General features: G+C 42.7%; 1 protein-coding gene across 4 annotated transcripts in view; it reads right to left on the bottom strand.

The window, feature by feature from the left end:
- atxn7l3a (ataxin 7 like 3a) overlaps positions 1-22,846 on the bottom strand; it is a 68,631-nt gene that overhangs the window by 20,491 nt on the left and 25,294 nt on the right. For all 4 annotated transcript variants that reach the window (XM_073071690.1, XM_073071694.1, XM_073071693.1 and 1 more), the window contains 4 exons: positions 11,647-11,744; positions 11,388-11,410; positions 11,235-11,280; positions 9,334-9,365 (listed from right to left, as the gene is read on the bottom strand). In XM_073071690.1, the coding sequence (XP_072927791.1) occupies positions 9,334-9,365; positions 11,235-11,280; positions 11,388-11,410; positions 11,647-11,744 (199 nt within the window). The remainder of the gene's footprint in view (positions 1-9,333; positions 9,366-11,234; positions 11,281-11,387; positions 11,411-11,646; positions 11,745-22,846) is intronic.

A 22,846-nucleotide genomic window follows, 5' to 3' on the forward strand; every position in this document is an offset into this window, starting at 1 on the left:
GGAAGGTAAATACAATGTTAGCATTCATTTTGAGAGAACTAGAATATAAAAACAAGTATGTAATGCTGAGGCTTTACAAAGCACTGGCAAGCCTCACTTGGTGTACCGTCTGCAGTTTTGTGCCCCTTACTTAAGAAAGGATGTGTTGACATTGGAGAGGTTTCAAAGGAGATTCACGAGAATGATTCCAGGAATGAAAAGCCTATCATATGTGATTGGTGCCTCTGGGCCTTTACTTGCCGGAATTTAGAAGAATGAGGGGAGATCTCATTGAAACCCATCGAATGTTGAAAGGCCTAGATAGAACGAATGTGGAGAGGAAGTTTCCTGTGGTAGGGAGTCTAGGACCAGAGGGCACAGATTCAGAATAGAGACATGTCTATTTAGAATGGAGTTAAGGAGGAATTTCTTTAGACCGAGGTTGGTGAATCTGTGAAATTCGTTACCACAGGAGGCTGAGGAGACCAGGTCAATGGGTGTATTTACAGTGGAAGTTGATAGGTTCTTGATTAGTCAGATGTGAAAGGTTACGGGGAGAAGGCAGGCGAGTGGGGTTGGAAAGGAAATTGATGAGTCATGATGATGAAATGGTGGAGCACTCGATGGGCCAAATGACCTAATTTTGCTCCTATGACTTATGGTCTTCTACATGTTTCAAATAAGAAATGACCCATCACCAATGCCAGTGATACACCACTTGCTATAAGCCTCGTCAGAAAAATACCCTTCACCCCACCACCATCTGCTTCCTATAATCATGCCAATTTTAGATCCAGTGTGCTAACGAGTCTCAGATTGCTTGAACCCTCTAAATCAGCCTACCACACAAGACCTAGTCAAAAGTCTTACTAAAGTCCATGTAACCCACATCTATCTTGTTTTCATTAGTTTTCCGGGCCCTATACTCATCTGTAGAGCATCTGGATAGTAAAACAATCTGCATCAGACTATTTTTATTGACTACAGTTCTGTCTTTAACAAGATAATTCCAAGCAAACCATTTACCAAACTCTGGACCCTGGGTGTCAACACCTCCCTCTGCAACTGGATCTCTGACTTCTTGACCAACAGACTGCAATCAGTAAGGATAGGCAGCAACACTTCCACCAACATTATTCTCAACACTGGAGCTCCACAAGGTTGCGTCCTCAGCCCCCTGTACACTCAGGACTGTGTGACCAGATTCTGCTCTAACTCCTTCTACAAATTTGCAGATGATACCACTGTAGTGGGTGTTATGTCAAATAATGAGTGGAAGGAGATGAGAACTTAGTAACATGGTGTCAAGACAACAACATTTCCCTCAATGTCAATATAGAAGAGTTGGTTATTGACTTTAGGAAGGGGGAGGCAGTATATATAATCATGTCTACATCAATGGCACAAAAGTTCAGAGAGTTGAAAGCATCAAGTAATAAAATCTATTTTGAACTTTGATCTCATAATCTACCATGTTATGATCTTGTACCTTATTTTTTTTTTTACATATACTGCACTTTCTCTGTAGTTGTTACACATTATTCTGCATTGTTATTGTTTTACCTTGTTATACCTCAATGCACTCTGTAATGATATCTGTACCCACCATATGCAAGAGAAGTTTTCACTGTATATTGATACATGACAATAATAAAGCAATACTCATAGCTATTTTCTCAAAAAACCTCAATCATATTTATGAGACATGATCTCCCCTGCACAAAACCTTGCTGACTGCTCCTAATCAGTCCCCGCCTTTCCAAATGGACATAAAACCTGTTCCATAGAATCTTTTCCAACAGCCTCCCCTACCACTGATGCAAGGCTCACTGGTCTGTAGTTTCCAGGTTTATCCATACTGCCCTTTTTGAACAGGGAGACAACATTAGCCATCATCCAGTCTTCTAGTACCTCATATGTGGCCAGTGGAGATGCAAAGGTCTCTGGAGAGTTCCAAAAATCTTTTAGCATCTTAGGATAAGTCCTATCCATGGATCTTCCTTAGCTACCTTCTTGTTTCTAATAAGCTTATAAAACATTTTAGGAATCTTCTCAATTCTATTTGCCAAGATCATTTCATAACTCTCTTTTGCTCTCCTAATTTCTTACTCCCTTTTCCCAGTTTAGGGCCCTCAATAGAGGACAACTTTATCTTTTTCCCATGACTACCCTGAAGCTTATCAAGCTATGATCACTCTTCCCAAAGGGTATGTCCACAGGCACTTCAATCTCAAATGTCCTCATTCCATATGATAAGGTCTAATACAGCCCCCTCCCCAGTATTGCTCCATACTGCTTCAAATAGCCCTTTTGAATGCCTTTTAGAAATTCATTCCCTTGGACTAAGGCAATCCCAGTCAATGTTTTTGTGAAGTTACAACCTTAAATAACACAATTGCTTTTACATCCTTCTACTTAAAAATATGCAGCAGGAACTGGTGACTGAAATGTAGACCAGGAAGAAAGAACCGGGGAATGCATCAGTAACAGGGAATTCAATGATTAGGGGACAGCCAGATGCTCCTTTGACAAGATACATAATTCCAGGTTGGAAAATAGCCTTCCCAGTGCAAAATTCAAGGCTGCAAAGAGTCTTTAAAGGGGAGGTTGAAGAACAGTGCTACCTTTGAGCAAACCTGAGGAACCTGGAAAGAGATTAAGCAGGACCTGTGCCACGTGACAGAGAGGATAGGAATAGAATGAGGTGGCAAATAAATGTGTGGCTGAAGAATTGGAGCAGGGGCAGGGATTTAGATTTCTGGATAATTGGGACCTCTTCTGGGGCAGGTGTGACCTCTACAAAAATGACGGGTTGCAACTGAATCTGAGGGGGAACAATATTATTGCAGATAGATTTACTAGAGCTGTTCAGGAGTGGTTTAAGCTAATATGGCAGGGGGATGGGAACCAGTATGATAGAGCTGAAGATGAGCCAGCACGTTTACAAGTAGATGATGGATGTAACGTGAATGTAAGGAAGGTCAACCCAAATATTAGGTACAAATGCAGATAGACCAAAGAGTTAAATTGTACTACAGTCACAAAATTCAAAAGGGTGAGAATGCAGGACTGAAGGTGTTGTATGTAAATGCATATAGCATTTGGAATGAGGTGGACAAACTGATGCACAATTAGAAATTGGTCGGTATGACATTGTGGGCATCACTGAGTCATGGCTGAAAGGCCATTCTTGGGAGCTAAACATCAAAGGATATACTTTGTATCGAAAAGATAGGCAAGAAAGCATAGGCAGTGGTGTGGCTTTGTTAGCAAGAGATGGAATTACATCTTTAGAAAAAGATGACATAGGATCAGTGAATGTTGAATCTTCGTGGGTGGAGTTAGGAAACTGCAAGGGTTAAAAAAACATTATGGGAATCATACGTAGCCCCCCAAATAGTAACCAAGATGTGGGGTTGAGATTGCAAAGGGAGCTGGAAAGGGCAATGTCACAATTGTAATGGGGGACTTCAACATGCAAGGGGATTGGGAAAATCAGATTGGTGTTGGATCGCAAGAGAGGGAATTTGTTGAATGCCTACAAGACGACTTTTTTTTAAAAGAGCAGCTTGAGCTAGAGCCTAATTGGGGAAAGGCCAGCTTAGACTGGGTGTTGTGTAATAACCCCGATTTTATTAGGATGTAAAGGAACGCTTAGGAGGTAGTGATCATAATATGATTGAATTCATACTGCAATTTGCGAGGGAGAAGTACAGTATAAGTCACATCTATCAGTATCACAACGGAATAAAGGGAATTATAGAGGCATGAGAGAGGAGCTTGCCCAAGTGGATTGGAGGAGGATACTGGCAGGGATGACGACACAGCAGAGATGGCTGGAGTCTCTGGGAATAGTTCACAAGGCGCAGGATAGATATGTTCCACAGATGCTCTCAAATAGCAGGGTTAAGCAACTATGGCTGACAAGGGAAGTTAAGGACTGCATAAAAGCCAAGGAAAGGGCATATAAGGGAGCAAAAGTGAGTGGGAAGTTGGATGATTGGGAAGCCTTTAAAATTCAACAAAAGGCTATTAGAAGGGAAAAGATGAAATATGAGGGCAAACTAGCCAATAATATAAAGTAGGATACTGAAAGTTTTTTCAGTTATATAAAGAATAAAAGGGAGGTGAGAGTTGATATTGGACCACTGGAAAATGATGCTGGTGAGGTATTAATAATGGACAGAGAAATAGCAGATGAACTTAATGGGTACTTTGCATCAGTCTTGACTGTGCCAGAGGTCTGTGAGTGTCAGGGAGTAGGAGTGAGTGCCATTGCTATTACAAAGGAAAGAGTTCTAGGCAAACTCAAGGTTTTAAGGTGGATAAATCACCTGGACCAGATGGACTACATCCTAGAGTCCTGAAGAGATAACAGGTATATTGGTCATGATCTTTCAAGAACCACTTGATTCTGACATGGTCCTGGAGGACTGGAAGATTGCAAATGCCACTCCACTCTTTAAGGGAGGAAGGCAAAATAAAGGAAATTATAGGCCAGTTAACCTGACCTCAGTGGTTGGGAAAGTGTTGGGAGTCTATTATTAAGGATGATGTTTCTGGGTACTTGAAGACTAATGATAAAATAATTCAAAGTCAGCGTGGTTTTTGTCAAGGGAAATCTCAACTGACAAATCTGTTGGAGTTTTTCGAAGAAGTAACAAGCAGGGTGAACAAAGGAGAGGCAGTGGATCTCATTTACTTGGACTTTCAGAAGGACGATAAGGTGCCACACATGGGGCTGCATAACAAGATAAAATCCTATGGCGTTACAGGAAAGATACTGACATGGAGAGAGGAATGGCTGACAGGCAGGAAGCAATGAGTGGGAATAAAGGGGGCCTTTTCTGGTTGACTGCCAGTGACTAGTGGTGTTCCTTGGGGTCAGTATTGGGACCACTACTTTTCACATTGTTTGTCAATGATTTGGATAATGGAATTGATGGCTTTGTGGCAAAGTTTGTGGATGATATGAAGATAGGTGGAGGGGTAGGTAATGCTGAGGAAGCAATGCAATTGCAACAGAACTTAGACAAATTGGAAGAATGAACAAAAAAGTGGCAGATGGAATACATTGTTGGGAAATTTATGGTAATGCTTTTTGGTAAAAAGGAACACTAGTGTGAACTATTATATAAATGGGGAGAAGGTTCAAACATTAGATGTGCAGAGGGACTTAGCAGTCCTCGTGCAAGACTCCCGGAAGGTTAATTTACAGGTTGAATCTGTGATAAAGTGCAATTGTAATGTTGCAATTGCAAGTGCAATGTTGGCATTTATTTCAAGGGGAATAGAATATAAAAGCAAGGAGATAATGCTGAAGCTTTATAAGACGCTAGGCAGGCTGCACATGGGGTATTGTTAACAGGTTTGAGCCCTATATCTCAGAAAGGATGTGTTGTCATTGGAGCAAGTCCAGAGGAGGTTCATGAGGATGATTCTGGGAATGAAGGGGTTAACATATGGGGAGTGTTTGGCAGCTTTGGGCCTATACTCACTGGAATTTAGAAGAATGCAGGGGGATCACATTGAAACCTACTGAACATTGAGAGGACTAGGTAAAGTGGATGTGGAGAGGATGCTTCCTCTGGTGGGTTGCCCAGAACAGCCTCAAAATTGAGGGATGACCTTTTAGGACAAAGGCAAGAAGGAATTTCTTTAGTCAGAGAGTAGTGAATCTGTGGAATGCTCTGCCACAGACTGCAGTGGAGGCCAAGTTTGTGAGTATATTTAAGTTGGAAGTTGGTAGTTTCCTCATTGGTCAGGGCATCAAAGGATATGGCAAGAAGGCAGGTGTATGGGGTTGACTGAGATCTGGGATCAGCCATGATGAAGTGGCGCAGCAGGCTGAATGGCCTAATTCTGCCCCTTTATCTTATGGACCTCAAGGGTAGTGATTTCAGAATTACTCCCAGTTCCATCTTTTCATGAGTAAAGAAATAGTTTAGTGTAAATAAAAGCACGGTTAGAGAGATGGTGCAAGATGAAATGATTTAGGTTTCTGAGGCATCTAGACTGGTTCATGTTATGATTTAAGTTTCAGATTTCATTTGCTCTCAAAACACCATCACAACATGTGGAAAACTGCTAGAAAGAAGTGAAGCTAAAGTGAACATAATTTATTGTTCAGAAATTGTGAGCTAAGTACTTGTGTTGACACAGGCAAGCAAAGACACTCATACTTGCAAAGATATATACACACATACACAGATTGCAGATCCTCATCCTTAATCTCCCCCCAAAACTATCACATACCCAGCACATATACAACTTTCACCATCACATTTCTATCTCTTGTGAAAGAAAATCCATGGACTTCAGTTACCAGAGAATCCCAGAACCATGACTGCTTTTCAATGCCCCAATGGATTTTCTTACTGGGCTGCCCAAACAAATTATTCAACGGAATTAATGCTACTGCAGGAAGTTTTGATGCCAACTTCAGGAAGGTTTGATTCTACCATTCTTTCAAAAGATGCACATGCACAACAGATCAAATGACCTCTTTTCATGTTGCAGATTCTGCATCTCTGTTCATACCATGTCAATGACAAATGATAACATTTCTGAGCTCACCACAGCTTTGTTGAACTGGACAAAATCCCAGTACAGCCACTCTCAACCAGGATTGTGCCTCTGTCAATAATACTGCAGGTTCAAACCAGCTCATGTACGGTATGACAAATAATTAGGAAAATATATATAACATTCTAGATTGTATCAAAGCTCTACAGTATCCTGACCCATGAAAGAGCTTTCTTTCTTTCTGGCCTATTCTCAACTTACTTAGTTACCACTCTAGTTGCAGACAAAATATAACCAGCATCTTTCGTGCCACTTGCACATAAACAGGAAGAGTCTGTATTCTCAAATTTCCTTCAAATTGCTTTACAGAACTGCTGTGATACTGACAAGATAAGCAATTATTTCCCACTCCTAATCACCCTTGATACCATTTATCCACCTTCTAAGCAACTTCAATGTTACTTTAAAGGTATCCTTACAGTTCTATTGAGTGGAGAAATCCATAACTCATTTCCTCAGCTTTTCCAAGGAGTTGCAAACATAATCATATTTTATGTTGTGTGTATCAATGGGCATCTTTACTTCTTATGTACTAAAAATTCACTGATGAAACAGGTGTAGTCAGGGCACTGAGCATTGGAGTTGGGATTATATATTGCAGTTAGATAGGATGTTGCTGAAGCTGCACCTGGTCTACTGTATATACGTAGTTTTAGTTACTCTATTATAGGAAGGACACAATTTAGCTGGAAAGAATGTAAAGAAGATTTCCAAGAATATTGTCAGGACTCGAAAGGTCAAATTATAGGAAAAGGTTAGCCAGGCTAGGACTTTATTCTTAGGAGCGTAGCCTGAATGATGACCTTATAGAGGTGTATAAAATCTTGAAGGGCATAGATAGGGTGAATGCACAGTTAGGAAAGGGTTCAAGGGAAATGGGCCAAAATTGAACTAGTTCAGATGGACATTTTGGTCAATATAGACAAGTTGGACCAAAGGGCCAATTGCCCTAAGAAGATGGTAGGCCAAGATGAACTCCTGCAGTAATGTCGGGTCTGTCACAATTGATTTCTAAGAACCATATACATATGAAGGCCAAGACCCAAAATGTCAACTGTCCATTTCCCTCCACAGATGCTGCCTGACCCACTGAGTTACTCCTGCACTTTGTTTGTGCTCTGTATTTCAGCAATTGCAGTCTTTTGTGTCATCCACAGCCACCTTCCTTTGTGTGAAATATGATCTTAGTTGGGAAGAGATTTCCTCTGGGTTCCCAATGACTTTCTTTACTTCAACAAAGCTCCATGATGCCATATTTTTATATAATTTATATGTGATCAGCAGGTCACAATGATCGTATGCCCTATATGTACTCCCAAAAAAAAAGACACTCCTTTCAAAGCTCCAGTAAGAGATTACCAGTGAAATAAAGAAATAATTCAAGGTTATTTTCAAACCCTCCTTGAAAACATGCTTACTGATACGCTGGAATATCCAACCCTGACTGCTCAAAAGGGTGAATAAGCATCAAACCTGGAACTCAAATCCTTCTGAACTCAAGTCTTCAGCTCTACCACTGAGAAGTTGCCTGGTCTCATAACTTTTGTGGTATCCTGTGGTCTCATCCAATTCTTGACACCATGTGGCGTTGAACTGGCTGAAGGTTTGTTTCTGTACTGATATGAACTTCAGGAAAAAAGGAAGAATAGTTCCTCAACTGATTGAATGAAGGCGGTGCAAATGGCCTAGCCTCAACTTTGACATTCTCATGCTGGACCCCACCATGTTCTTGATAGTTATGTAACCGTCCATCACTATTCACACTGCATATGAAAGGACTGCAGAGCTTCGATCAAATCAATTAGTTATGGGATTGCTCAGCTCCGTCTATTGCAGGCTGCTTTTGAATCTTTTCATAAATAGCTTTGTCACAGTTGCCACAATGGCATCTTATTTTTAAGAGCACCTGGTGCTTCTCTGGTTTGACCCCTCCATACCTCGCAAAGAACTAACACTGGTCTCCTACCTAATGGAAATTACAGGATGAGGTTACAGAGGTGCAAAGGATCCAAATGGGAACTAGTATACCCACAGTTCATTGCACCTATATTGAATAAAATCTAAACCCCTCAACCCCACATGGCAATGCCACTGACAAGCATACTCACCTAAAACACAGCCACCAATAACATCACAAAGTGCAGCCTTGATAAATATAAGCAGCTCCAAGCACTCATTGAGTAGCTGCTTTAACATCACTTGGGTTGAATGTATACTGAAACAATAGTGCATTAAGAAAGTATTTTGGCAGTATTTTATATTGATATGCAAGTCAGCTCATAGAGCCAGGGATTCCCAACCTGGGGTCCATGGACCCATCAGGTTAATGGTAAGGGTCTGTGCAATGTTCCCTCTAAGGTGTGCGTGTGTGTGCAAGCATCTTTTGCTACTACTGCACAAAGGAATTTAAACCGTGCACAAAAGGTTGTCACCCTTTACCTACCTCATTGGCATATTAAGTATATTTCACAATTGTACACAATCACATTTCCTTTTCCGGTTTCTAATGCGGATGGTGTTGACAACGTAGAGTTTACAATGATTTGGCTGCAGATTTTAGAACTGGCTTATTTATACTGCTTTTATTGAAAGAATTATTCAGTGCATACGTTGTTGTCACTGGGCAAAACTTTGCACAGCACCAATTTTTGCGCACACTGGTCATTACAAATTAGAGGGAAAGTTGGGTCCTGGGCATTCCCCCTCCTGCACACATTTAAATCAAGCACTCACATTATGTATAAGCAAAACTGAGATATGCTTTATTACCTTGAATGGATCAGAATTTCCACTGAGTTCTCCTGCAAAAACACCAAAGCTAATTTAATCAGACTGGTTTCATGCACGTCAAGATTTTAACATAAAGACCAAGGAAAACTTCAATAAGACCAGAAAATATTCACAAAATATTTAGAAACAGAAAAGCTTCTCATTTTTTGCAACTTCCCCTTGATTTCCACTAGTGTCAGCAGTTGTTCAGTGTGCTTTCCATGTGGCTAGATCCTCGCATGATTCTATGGAGTGAGTGTTATCAGCTTGCACAACAGCGTCAGAGCTGGACCTTGCCATCATCCACATCACGCACAGGCACTTCCACAAAACAGAATCAAAAACCAACAGCCACGGTAGGAAACAAGACCAATTTTTTCCATCAAGCCGGCAATTCAACATTCCTGTAACTCTACTGAGATCAAACTACTGAGCATTAGCCACACTGGAAACTAATATAATGAATTTTAAAGAAACTTGTGGAGAATGGTAACTTCTCATAAATATAACTTGGTACAATATTCTAATTAATTTACCAAATGAGTTAAAAAGGTACATGCTGCATCTCTGCAATGGTACAATTGGGTCATTAAACTAAAACTGATTGGCCATTGCATGGTCTGCATTAAATTTCTCAAATACTGACATTCTGACATACGGAGCACTTCTGAAATTTGCATGTTTCTGTGAACATCGTGCTTTATCAAACTGGACTGACTGTGCTGAGATGCACAGACCAGAGTAACAGTTATAGCACCTGTGACAATGAAAATATAAGTGTTATTATAATTTACGTTCTTTAAACCTAAAGTGAAAAAGTCAAACCAACTTCTAAAATATTTGTGATTTAGTAAAGAGGAAAAATTATGTACTAAATAAGCAATCTTAGCAATTGCTTTGCTAAAAACTTAATGGGCTGATGGCCTTCAGTCTCACCTTAGCAATTTTATCATTCTACTAGTATTTATGTTTTGACCTCTCAGACAGGAATTTTTACCACCAACCAACCCCATCCCCACAACTCCCGTCATCTTCCCAACACCATCCGACATTCTGATGAAGGATCATTGACCTGAAACACTAATTCTAAATTCACCACAGATGCTGCCTATCCTGCCATGTATTTCTTAAACTTTCTACTTCACCATCCCCAAGTCACTTTGAAATTCAAGATAGTAGCTGGCTTCAGCAGGACTAAATTCATTGCATGGCATTGGCAATATCTGCTTTGGAAAAAGTAATCAAATAATTTGTTGATAAGAGTTATAAGTCTGCTAGCTGATTCATAATGTCAATGGAAAATAATTCTTACTCCAAGCGTCTGACCATAGATTGATAAAATTAATTAGTTATTTGGATGTACTTGAAGCAAGGTTCTCTCAAATCAACAAACTTCATTGCCATTGCATTGCTGTTAATCTAATTCCTTTATTGTTTACACTGGATGTTTCAGCCAGCTCACCTGCAAAAGGGCATTCATCAACTAAATCTGAAGAAAGGACAGAATACCTTGGTGAATAGTTTTAATTTTGCTCTTGCTGATTCTTAGACCTCTGTTTAATTTTAAAGTTTCTGAAACTTTGCTGGATATCAATTAAGTTTCAATGTATTTATTGCATGTGGATATTGGAAAATCAATAAAAGCAAATCATAAATTTTCTGCAGGCTGATTTGTACCTAATACTGCCTTTCATAATGCACAACTCGCTTTGCTGTCATTCAGTCTCGAGACACATTAAGGATCAGGGTGCAAAGCAAGTACGTTCTCAACCTGTCCATTTTTGGTACATATAGCATAAATTTTTTTGCTGAAGATGTGAAACAGCCCGTAGTAAGAGGTATTCCAAGTGGAAAACAAAAGTATCATATTACAAACATCCCAAAAAAAAAAACAAGCTCACCATTTTTATGTTTTAGAGATTTGGATCTCCGTGGTGAATTAGGATTCTGAAAGACAGAAGCAGCTCTTTAAACAGCAGCAGCTATGTTGGTGCATGTCATCAGGACAAGAGTCTTCTCACCTGAAATACGACTAACTCTAAGCAGGCACATACCTTGTCAGATTTTCTCTTCTTTGCTGGATAAAACAGAAGAAAAAAATGTGTTGATATGGAAAAAATACTTCTAAAGCCAAGTGTTTTAAGGGAACTAAATTAACTTTGTCAATTGAGAATCCACATTAGCTATGTGCATATCAAACAAGAGTATGAAACAAAGTGTAGCACACAGAACAATTACAGAAATATACTTTCAAGCATTACCAAGTAGATGTTAACATATGATCGAGGAGGAATTGGTATTGTTAAAAATTACCTTTTTTCTCAGATCCATATGACCAGTCATTATCATTGATGTCATCATTGTCCTCTTGGTCACTTTCAGATTTACTGAGGTTGTTGCTACTGGCTATTCTACAACATAAAACAAAACACACATAAACATAATCTCTATTACATTAAAGTCTTTCGCATAGAATATAAATTAAAAGTGGATTTTCAACTGTAATGAAAATGAAAGCATTATCCACTACTACACTGTGAAACTAACTACAAGTAATAACACTGCCAGTAATTTTTGACCCTCCATAACCAGCCATTTCTCAATTGTTTCCACAAGATCAGCCAAAAATTCTTGGTACTGCTATTAATGCATTACTTTCGTGCACAAGTTTAATTTGAGATTTTAATGGCATACCAAGCCATAATTGTTTATCAGCAGTGTTGGTAATTCTAAACATAAATTTACATATGTAAATTTGTTTTAAGTGATTATTTTTATAGATGATCACTTTTTAACTTCTACCTTATTCTAGTAAGTATGTTGAATCTACACTCAGCGGCCAGTTTATTAGGCACACCTGTACACCTCATTAATGCAAATATCTAATCAGCCAACCACGTGGCAGCAACACAATGCATAAAAGCAAGCAGACATAGTCAAGAGGTTCAGTTGTTGTTCAGACCAAACATCAGAATGTCAAAGAAATCTGATCTAAGTGGCTTTGTTGGTGCCAGACAGGGTGGTTTGAGTATCTCAGAAACTGCTGCATTCCTGGGATTTTCATGCACAGTCTCTAGAGTTACAGAGAACGGTACAGCAAACAAAGAACATCCAAGGAGTGGCAGCTCTGTGGGCGAAAATGCCTCCTTAATGAGAGAGATCTGAAGAAAACGGCCAACCTGGTTCAAGCTAACAGGAAAGTGCCAGTAACTCAAATAACCACACTCTACAACAGTGGTGTGCAGAAGAACACCTCTGAATACACAGCATGTCAAATCTTGAAGTGGATGGGCTACAGCAGCAGAAGACCACAAACATACACTCAGTGGCCACGCCACTTTATTAGGTACAGGTGGTAGATAATAAAGTGGCCACTGAGTGTATATATTGCATTCACAAGCTAAAAATCTTTTCCTTCCTGATAAATCTTGCTGATAAATCTTCAGAATACTTAAGCACTCATCTAACTGGTGACATGACAGTTGCTGGATGCTACAGATTTTATTTTAATGCTAGCCATTGACACTGAAAATGTCAAAATTATTCCCAGAATAAAATCCCTTTCACCTTTGTGGATAGCTTTCCTCTGTTTCATTCCTGATCACAAAATGCAGGGCAATTTTGCTGACTTTCTTTGTTAGAGAGATTTCTTTACAAGTAATGACATGTTAAATTCACAAAAGAACAATTCAGAGTATTTCATGCAGTGTCGTAACATGGCAATCACTGCTGAATGACAAACTCAGAATGACACCATCTAAGGCAAAACAGTTCACCGGACTGGTACTACATCCATCCGCCACCGTAAACATTTGCCTCCTCCACCAGTGTATCTTAATTGTAATTAGCATCATCCACAAAATGCAATACAGTTACTTCCTCAATGATCTTACTGTCTAAAGATCAATCCTCTACCACCAGGAGGAAGCAGTAATGGGAAATCTATCCTTACAGGTTTCCCTCAAAGTTAAATGGCATCCCAACTATGAAATACATGTGCAGTTCCTTCATTGCCGTGCATATTTTGGAACTGCCTCACCAATAGCACTGCTTAATACCTCCAGTAGAAGGTTTTCACAAGGTCAAGAAGATGACAGCATCAGCTTATCGAGGATACTCTGCCAACATAAAATTACATTAAAAATTTAAAGCTCGAGAAGGTGGCCATTAAATACTTATGTGGCGACCCACTTCCCAGCGCACTCGAACCGGCTCACAAATCGGTGCGCGCCGGCATTGAGGCCGGTCCCAAAAAGGGCGCCAAGTCTGCTTCACCAGCAAGGGGAAAAGCCCGGGTGTGGGATGGGACTGTGAATACGGAAGCGAAGCCGCGAAGTTTGAATAAATCTCTTTTGCAACTGCAGCTCATCGACTACGTGTCGTTATTTCAGCGCTGTGTGTAGCACACCGCTACAATTGGTGACCCCGACGGCCCAAATGATATTTGAGCCGAAGATGAACGACGCCGCATCTGTTCATGCAGTTTTGTTAAAACTGCCAAGCTTCTGGACGCTGCGACCTCACCTATGGTTCCAGCAAGCAGAAGCCCAATTCCACATTCGGCAGATAACCTCAGATGCCACACGTTACTACGACGTGGTGAGCTCCCTCGACCAGGAGACAGCCGCCCAGGTTGAGGAGTTCATACAGTCTCCCCCAGCGGACGGCAAATACACGGAATTCAAAGCCCTGCTCATAAGGACTTTCGGACTCTCACGGCGCGAGCGAGCTGCCCGCTTACTACACCTGGATGGTTTAGGAGACAGACCGCCATCGGCTTTGATGAACGAGATGCTGTCCCTGGCTGAAGGACACACACCCTGCCTCATGTTTGAGCAGGCATTCCTGGAGCAGCTGCCCGAGGACATACGCCTGCTGCTGTCCGACGTGGATTTCAGCGACCCCCGGAAGGTGGCAGCCCGGGCGGACTTGCTGTGGAAAGCCAAGAAGGAGGGCGGGGCGTCCGTCGCACAGATCACCAGGCCACGCTCCCAGCAGCAGACCGGACCAGGCCGGGCCGCAGAGCCCGCTAAACCCAGAGGGAGGGATGAGGAGACCAACGAACAATGGTGTTTCCACCACCAGCGGTGGGGTGCAGAAGCCCGCCCTGCAAGTTCCCGGGAAACGCCAAGGCCAGCCGCCGCTGATGGCTACGGCGGCTGGCCATCGGGATAGCCTCCAGTATGTGTGGGACAAGCAGTCGAGACGCCGCTTTTTGGTCGACACCGGAGCCGAGATCAGCGTCTTACCTCCGATGAGTTACGACACCCGCAACAGGGCACCAGGTCCCACCCTGAGGGCCACGAACGGCAGCACAGTAAGGACCTACGGCACCCGTATGGTGCGGCTACAGTTCGGCTCCAGCCGGTTCACGTGGGACTTCACACTGGCCGCCGTAGCCCAACCGCTCCTGGGCACGGATTTTTTGCGGGCTCACAGCCTACTGGTCGACCTGCCAAGGAAGAGACTGGTCCACGCCGAGACCTTTCAAACGTTCTCCCCGGGTGAAGCCCAGTTGCCAGCCCCACACCTAGACTCCATCACCCTGTCCGACAATGACTTCACCAGAGTCCTGGCGGATTTCCCATCGGTTCTGGCACCGCAGTTCACAGCAGCCATGCCCAGACACGGCGTACAGCACCACATCCTGACACAAGGACCACCCCTCCACGCCCGTGCTCGAAGGCTTCCCCCGGACAAACTCCGACTGGCGAAGGAGGAGTTCAAGAGGATGGAGGAATTGGGAATCATACGGTGGTCCGACAGCCCATGGGCCTCCCCCCTGCACATGGTGCCCAAAGCATCAGGGGGCTGGAGACCATGCGGCGACTACCGCAGGCTGAACGAGGCTACAACATCGGACCGCTACCCTGTGCCACACATACAGGATTTTGCAGCAAACCTGCACGGTGCACGGATCTTCTCCAAGGTGGACCTCGTCCGGGGATACCATCAAATCCCGATGCATCCGGACGACGTCCCCAAAACGGCACTCATCACCCCTCTAGGCCTTTTCGAGTTCCTCCGCATGCCGTTCGGCCTAAAGAATGCCGCACAGACGTTTCAGCGGTTAATGGACGCGGTGGGACGCGACCTGGACTTCGCTTTCATCTATTTGGACGACATCCTCATAGCCAGCAGCAGTTGTCAGGAGCATCTGTCCCACCTCCGTCAACACTACGCCCGACTGAATGAATACGGCCTGACAATCAACCCGGCCAAATGCCAGTTCGGGCTCGACACCATCGACTTCCTGGGCCACAGGATTACTAAAGACGGGGCAACCCCTCTGCCTGCTAAGGTAGACGCAGTACGCCATTTCCCCCGACCCAACACAATCAAAGGCCTTCAGGAATTTGTGGGTACGGTAAATTTCTACCACCGCTTCCTCCCTTCAGCTGCTCGAATCATGCGTCCCCTGTTCGCCCTGATATCGGGTAAGGGCAAGGACATTACCTGGGACGAGGAGTCCGCCGCCGCTTTCATTAAAACGAAAGAAGCCTTGGCAAACGCCGCGATGCTAGTGCACCCCAGAATGGACGTCCCTACCGCCCTCACTGTGGACGCATCTAACACGGCAGTCGGTGGAGTGCTGGAACAACTCATCGAGGGTCGCTGGCAACTCCTGGCGTTTTTCAGTAAACCTGCGACCACCCGAGCTCAAATACAGTGCTTTCGACCAGGAACTGTTGGCGCTATACCTGGCAATCCGGCATTTCAGGTACTTCTTAGAAGGTAGGCCCTTCACCGCGTTCATGGACCACAAACCACTTACCTTTGCGTTCACGAAAGCATCCGACCCCTGGTCGTCCCGCCAGCAGCAACATCTGTCCTACATATCTGAATACACGACAGCTGTCCGGCATGTCTCGGGAAAGGACAATGTCGTGGCGGACGCTCTCTCTCGCCCTACCATTCAAGCCCTGTCCCAAGGGGTAGACTATGAAGCGCTGGCGGAGGCGCAGCAGGCAGACGAGGAGATCCCAAGTTACAGGACCTCCCCGTAGGCCCAGGTGAGAGGACCCTACTCTGTGACGTCGCCACCGGCCAGCCCCGTCCCGTCGTCCCGGCAGCCTGGCGGTGGCGCGTTTTCAACTCCATTCACAACTTAGCACACCCCCTCCATCAGGACAACCGTCCGGATGGTAGCCAACAGGTTCATTTGGCACGGACTCCGCAAACAGGTCAGCGAATGGGCCAAAACGTGCATGCACTGCCAGACGGCCAAGGTGCAGCGGCTGCAGCAGTTCCACCCCACCCACCGGCGTTTCAACCACATTCATGTGGATATCGTGGGCCCCCTGCCAGTGTCGCGCGAAGCACAGCACCTCCTCACTATCGTGGACCGGTTCACAAGATGGCCAGAGGCGGTCCCGCTCACCGACACCACCTCCGAATCTTGCGCCCGAGCACTGATTGCAACCTGGGTATCTCGCTTTGGTGTACCGGCCCACATTACCTCCGACAGAGGCGCCCAGTTCACCTCCAGCCTGTGGTCAGCTATGGCCAGCGTTTTGGGGACACAGCTGCACCACACCACTGCCTACCACCCACAGTCGAATGGACTGGGAAACCGTCATCTGAAGTCGGCTCTCATGGCCCGCTTGAGAGGACCTAACTGGGTGGACGAGCTTCCTTGGGTCCTGCTCGGAATCCGCACGGCGCCCAAAGAAGATCTGCAACCTCGTCGGACGAGTTGGTGTACGGCGCACCCCTGGTCGTCCCAGGGGAGTTCATACCAGCCCCAAGGGGACAAGAGGAAGAACCCGCAGCAGTCCTGGGCAGATTACGCGAGAGGCTCGGCAACCTGGCTCCCATACCCACTTCGCAGCATGGGCAGAACCCGACCTGCGTACCCAAAGACCTGCAAAACTGTAAGTTCGTTTTTGTATGACGGGGCGGACATCGGGCACCGCTACAGCGGCCCTACAAGGGGCCGTTTACGGTGATCAGAAACAACGGGTCCACATTCGTGCTGGATATTGGGGGGAGAGAGGAGGTTTTCACAGTGGACCGACTCAAACCGGCCCATGTGGACGTGGCGCAGCCGGTCGAGATTCCGGCACCGCAGTGCAGAGGCAGACCTCCCAAAGTCCCAGAGTCCGGCCCAGACTGTGGACATTGGGGGGTGTATCGCCGGTTCTGGGGGGGGGGGGGGGGGGGGGGGGTTATGTGGCGACCCACTTCCCAGCGCACTCGAACCGGCTCACAAATCGACACGCGCCGGCATTGAGGCAGGTCCCAAAGAGGGCGCCAAGCCTTCTTCACCAGCAAGGGGAAAAGCCCGCGCGCGGGACGGGACTGGGAATATGCATTCCCGCCCGGGGAGGGCGGGATCAGGAAGGCTTTAAAGCGAGGCCGCGAAGTTCGAATAAATCTCTTTTGCAACTGCAGCTCTTCGACTACGTGTCGTTATTTCAGCGCTGCGTGTAGCACACCGCTACACTTACCCCTATTGAAACCATGCAGAGAAAGGACTGTAAGGCCCTCCCTTTACTTGTAAATACTCTGCAGTGCAGATTTTTGAATTACAACATGTGACAAAATCCAAACCTGCCTTGCTGTATGAGAAGTAAGACAAACACAAATAATTATACTCCAACCAATATTCAGTACTATTAAATCATCAATTCAAAACTGGCATTCATATAAGAACTCCAGAGATCACTCTTTTAATGTCACCCTGGCACAAACTGTATAAACTGATACAATAAAATAAAAGTGGATATTTAGATTATGCTCTTCATTGTTATTTGGGCAAATATTGTATAAAATGGCTATGAATGACTACTACAATTGTGCTAGCATACTTGCAGAAGCTTTGTACTGTTCATCTGGAAGATGCTGATCTGTAATAGTTGGCAGAGAGATCACTAAGCCATAGGTCTCAGGAATAAATACCTTGAAGCGACTAAAATAAAAGCACTGGAGCATTAATGAACTTGCACAGTTATTTGGCAGTTCCAAATAAAACCAGTAACGACAGCAACTTTTATGGAAATCAAGTCCCAAATCTACAGTAGGACTAGCAACCTAATAACCTGAATGGGAATTCCTCTGTATATGGGGAAAAACATTCCACTTCCTTGTTAAACTTAAGTTTAATTGCTTCTTACCATTTTAAGCCAGTTTGTAAAATTTTCTTTAAATTATTTTCAGGAATCTCAAGAATTTCTAAATGGCCCTGAATATCAAAATTACTTTTTTAAAAAATCACAAGGCCCTGACAGGTATGAAAAGGGAGTTTGTACGTTCAGCCTTGCTTCCATTTAAAGAATACACACCAATTTGGGGAATGTAATTAGCAGCTTGCCAATTGAGGCGACTTCTAATATGGAGGCCTTGTTACACCCTATTGCTCTCTGCAGCTGGCCCCGGTAATTGCAGGTGGGAGGAGAATGAGTAGCACATTTAGCGCCTGTCCCTTTGTAAAACATTGCAAGGGACTGTACAGGAATCTTAGTGTAGATTGACCTAGGATATGGGGGAAGGACCAAAAGTATGAATGATGATAGAAAGGGGGAAATAAGAACCTGATGAAGTCCTTCAGATAATAAGATATTTAAAGTTTAATAAAAGTTACTTTTCACTGACAAGACAATAATTAAGCTGTTCAATTTTAATATTACAATTTCTTAGGATTTCTCTGAACAATTATTAAAGCTGCGTGTCCTCGACTTCATCTCACAGCAAACTATCTGCACCAGTTTTGCCTCAAAATGAGGCTGACAGTTCCTTGGAAAGGCAGTATACCAAATGAAAAACAAACACTACTGAAGTTTTAAATTTGTCAAAATTCAGTCCTAAATTCACAATATTAAATCACATATTTGGAGAGTCATGCGAGAAGATAACCAAAATGTGATCATCTTCCAGTAGGGAGACACATGATCCTCCGGGGGGGGATACCATTTTCTGATGCAGCAAATAAGAGCACTGAGTACATAATTTAGGATGCAATGCTGCAATTGTACAAGACAGTGGTAAGGCCATAGATAGGGTGCAAGTGTAGTCTTTCTCCTACTGTTGGAATCAACAACTTCACGAAGAAAATCTGAAACAGTAACAACTAAAGTACAGTCTTCCTTGAACTCACAAAACTGTTGACCCAGCTAACTGGGAGGGATAGTATAGGATTCTTTGCAAATATAGCTACCCATGGAAATTTATTTTTAGCTTACATCTGTTACACAATGGCTTGCGAGCTGTAATCATAACCCATCTCCAAGCTTCCGCTCAAATGGAACGAATCTCAAGGATAAAAGGAAACTGTTGAACCTATGCCACCTGCACTGGAGAACCAAGATGACCTGATGTGTTAAAGCATGCATCTGCATGTTGGAGTAGAGGTTAAATTTTATTTTTTTTGTATCTACTACAGCTGTCCCCCATTTTTCAAACGTTCACTTTACGACACCTCGCTGTTATGAAAGACCTACACTAGTTAACTGTTTTCGCTAACAGAAGGTGTTTTCACTGTTACGAAAAAAGGCAGCACGAGAAAAAGGCAGTGCGGGCGCCGAGCTGCCAAGCTCCTCCCCCTGAACTGCATTCTAACTGGCATTGCTTAAACACATGCCTGTGAGCATCTGTGCTTTATGTCGATTTATTTTGTGCATCCGTTATCAAGATAAGTTCTAAGGTATCGGAAAAGCCTAAAACAGCGCATAAAGGTGTTACATTTAGCGTAAAGCTAGACATAATTAAGCGTTTCGATCGTGGTGAACAAAGTAAGGATATAGTGAGTTTGGCTAAGGGTTTGTGGAAGTTGACGAAGATGATGTTGAAGAGGGTTTGGCATCCCATGACCAAGAACTGACAGGTGAAGAGCTATGAAGAGGAAAGGATAACAATTGAAGCCGAACGCTGTAGCGAACAGCCCGAAAGTGAAGTCGTCCAGGAACTGAATGTAAAGCAATTGCGTGAAATTTTCGCTAGGATTGACAACGCTGAATGATTGTAGAAAAGTATGACTTTAGTTTTGAAACGGTCTGTAGGTGGGGGGATGTCACGTGATGACGTAGGATCGAGACGTGGAAATCCAGCTCTCCCGTAAAAACCAGTAAAATAATGTTTAAGTGAAGAAAAGTTAGTAAATGCTTTTTAAAAATTACTTATAAACTACTCAGGATTGTCTTAAGATATGTCTCCTAAACAGAAGCAGAAGAAAACTACTACTTTGAAGACAACACAAGTTGGAAAAGAATCAAGGCCGGCAGCCATGAAAGAGCCGCGGGCTCAAGTGCATTTTACCTCCGGCGATACAGAACAGGAAATTGCGGCAACATCAACCGTCTCCAAAAAAAAAGAGCAACAGGAATTGCACATGCGTGAAGGAAGGGGCATGCGCAAACACGAGCAACCCAAACTACAAATCCCAGCTATGATCGGAACTGAAAGCGAAAGTGAAAATGAGGTGGAATCAGATTCTCTGGATAAATCAGACGAAGATGAAGAGACAAATAAAGAAGAGCAACAGGAAGAGGTTGGAGGTGATATTGGAGACATAAAAAAATCTTTGGTGGAAATAATGCATAAATTAAAAGCACTAAAAGTAATAAAAAAGATATTAAAAATATGAAGATTATGTTTGATAAAATGATGAAAAGACAGGACAAAATGGACAAGAAAATTAAAAACTTGGAAGAAACAATGGGAGACACCATTGATAGAGTGAATAACATGGAAGATAATATTTCTGCCTGGACATCAGAAAAAAAACGGTTGTTGGAAAAAGTGGATGTACTTGAAAATTTTAGCAGACGAAATAATATTAAGATTGTTGGACTTAAAGAAGGTATAGAGGGAGAGGATCCAATAAATTTTTTTTCAAAAATGGATTCCGGAAATTTTGGAAATGGAAGAAGGAACCCAGTTAATTGAAATTGAAAGGGCTCACAGAACCTTACGATCAAGACCTCAAGTTGATCAAAACCCACGATCAATCTTGATAAAATGCTTAAGATATCAAGATAAAGAAAAGATCCTGAAGGCGGCTGCCCAACGTGCCAGAAAGAGAAACGGGCCATTGATGATAGAAGGGAAAACAGCTCTTTTCCATCCTGATATAAGTTATGACCTTTTGAAGAGAAAGAAGGAATTTAACCCAGTGCAAAATGTTTTATGGGAAAAGGGTTATAAATTTATATTGCGCCACCCGGCAACCCTGATAATTTTTTTGGATGACGGAAAAAGAAGATCTTTTACTGATTATCGGGATGCGGAAGAATTGCACAAGAACTCCTAAATATTTGCTAATCACAGCCAAGGATTTAAAAGTGAAACGGATTAAAGATGAAGACAGGGACAGTGAATGGAGTTGATGGATGTTTAAGGACAGAAGAATATTTAAATATATTCTTAATTATATGATACAGGGGGAGAAAGGTAAAAATTTGAGAAATATTAATCGAGAGTAGTGATATTATTTTTTCTTCTCTTATATATACTTTTTTATGTTACAGGGGAGCTGGGGGAACTTCAGATCGATTGCTACGGGACTCATGTGTGTAATCATGATGATTGCCATGACCCGTACAACGGAGGGGGGTAATGTTGTGTTTTTTTTTATTCACAACATTAGTAGGGGAGTATTTTGTTATTTTTTTCTTTATAATCTATTTTTCTTTAATCTTTCTTTCTTTGCCTGGACAATCGGGGGGGGAGGAGACACATAGCAACACGGAGAATTTTAAAAAGATTCCCCAAGGTACTACGAAAGTTGAAAAGTTAGGTATTACTATAGACTGGAGTAACTCTGTTAAAAATAATGACTAATTTACTGAATTTTTAAAGTTTTAATGTTAATGGGCTTAATGGACCGGTGAAAAGAAAAAGAATTTTAACATACGTTAAGAAAATGAAAATAGATATAGCTTTTTCTTTACAAGAAACACACTTAACAGAGATAGAACATCAGAAATTAAAGAGAGATTGGGTCAGAAATGTTATTGCAGCTTCATTTAATTCAAAGGCGAGGGGAGTTGCAATTCTGGTTAATAAAACTTTACCAATTAAAATACAAAATGTATTAATTGATTCTGTGGGAAGATTCGTAATTATACATTGTCAAATTTTTTCAGAACTATGGACTCTTATGAATATTTATGCACCAAATGAAATGGATGTAAAATTTATACAAGAGGCCTTTTTGAATTTGGCTGACGCACATGACAAAATATTAGTAGGTGGGGATTTTAATTTTTGTCTAGACCCAGTTTTAGATAGATCAACAAAGGTTGTTACAAAATCAAAAGTAGCAAAATTAACTTTATCATTGATGAAAGATTTAAATTTGATTGATATATGGAGAAGAATTAATCCAAAAGAAAGAGATTACTCATTTTATTCAAATACCGTAGATTCCGGACTACAGAGCGCACCTGATTAAAAGCCGCTGGCTCTAATTTTAGAAAGAAAATCAATTTTTTACTTGTACAGGCCGCACCGGATTTTAGGCCGCACCGGATTTTCGGCCGCAGGTGTCCCACGTTGTAATATGAGATATTTACAC

This window comes from Hemitrygon akajei, chromosome 18, assembly GCF_048418815.1.
Source record: "Hemitrygon akajei chromosome 18, sHemAka1.3, whole genome shotgun sequence".
Classification (NCBI taxonomy): Eukaryota; Metazoa; Chordata; class Chondrichthyes; order Myliobatiformes; family Dasyatidae; genus Hemitrygon; species Hemitrygon akajei.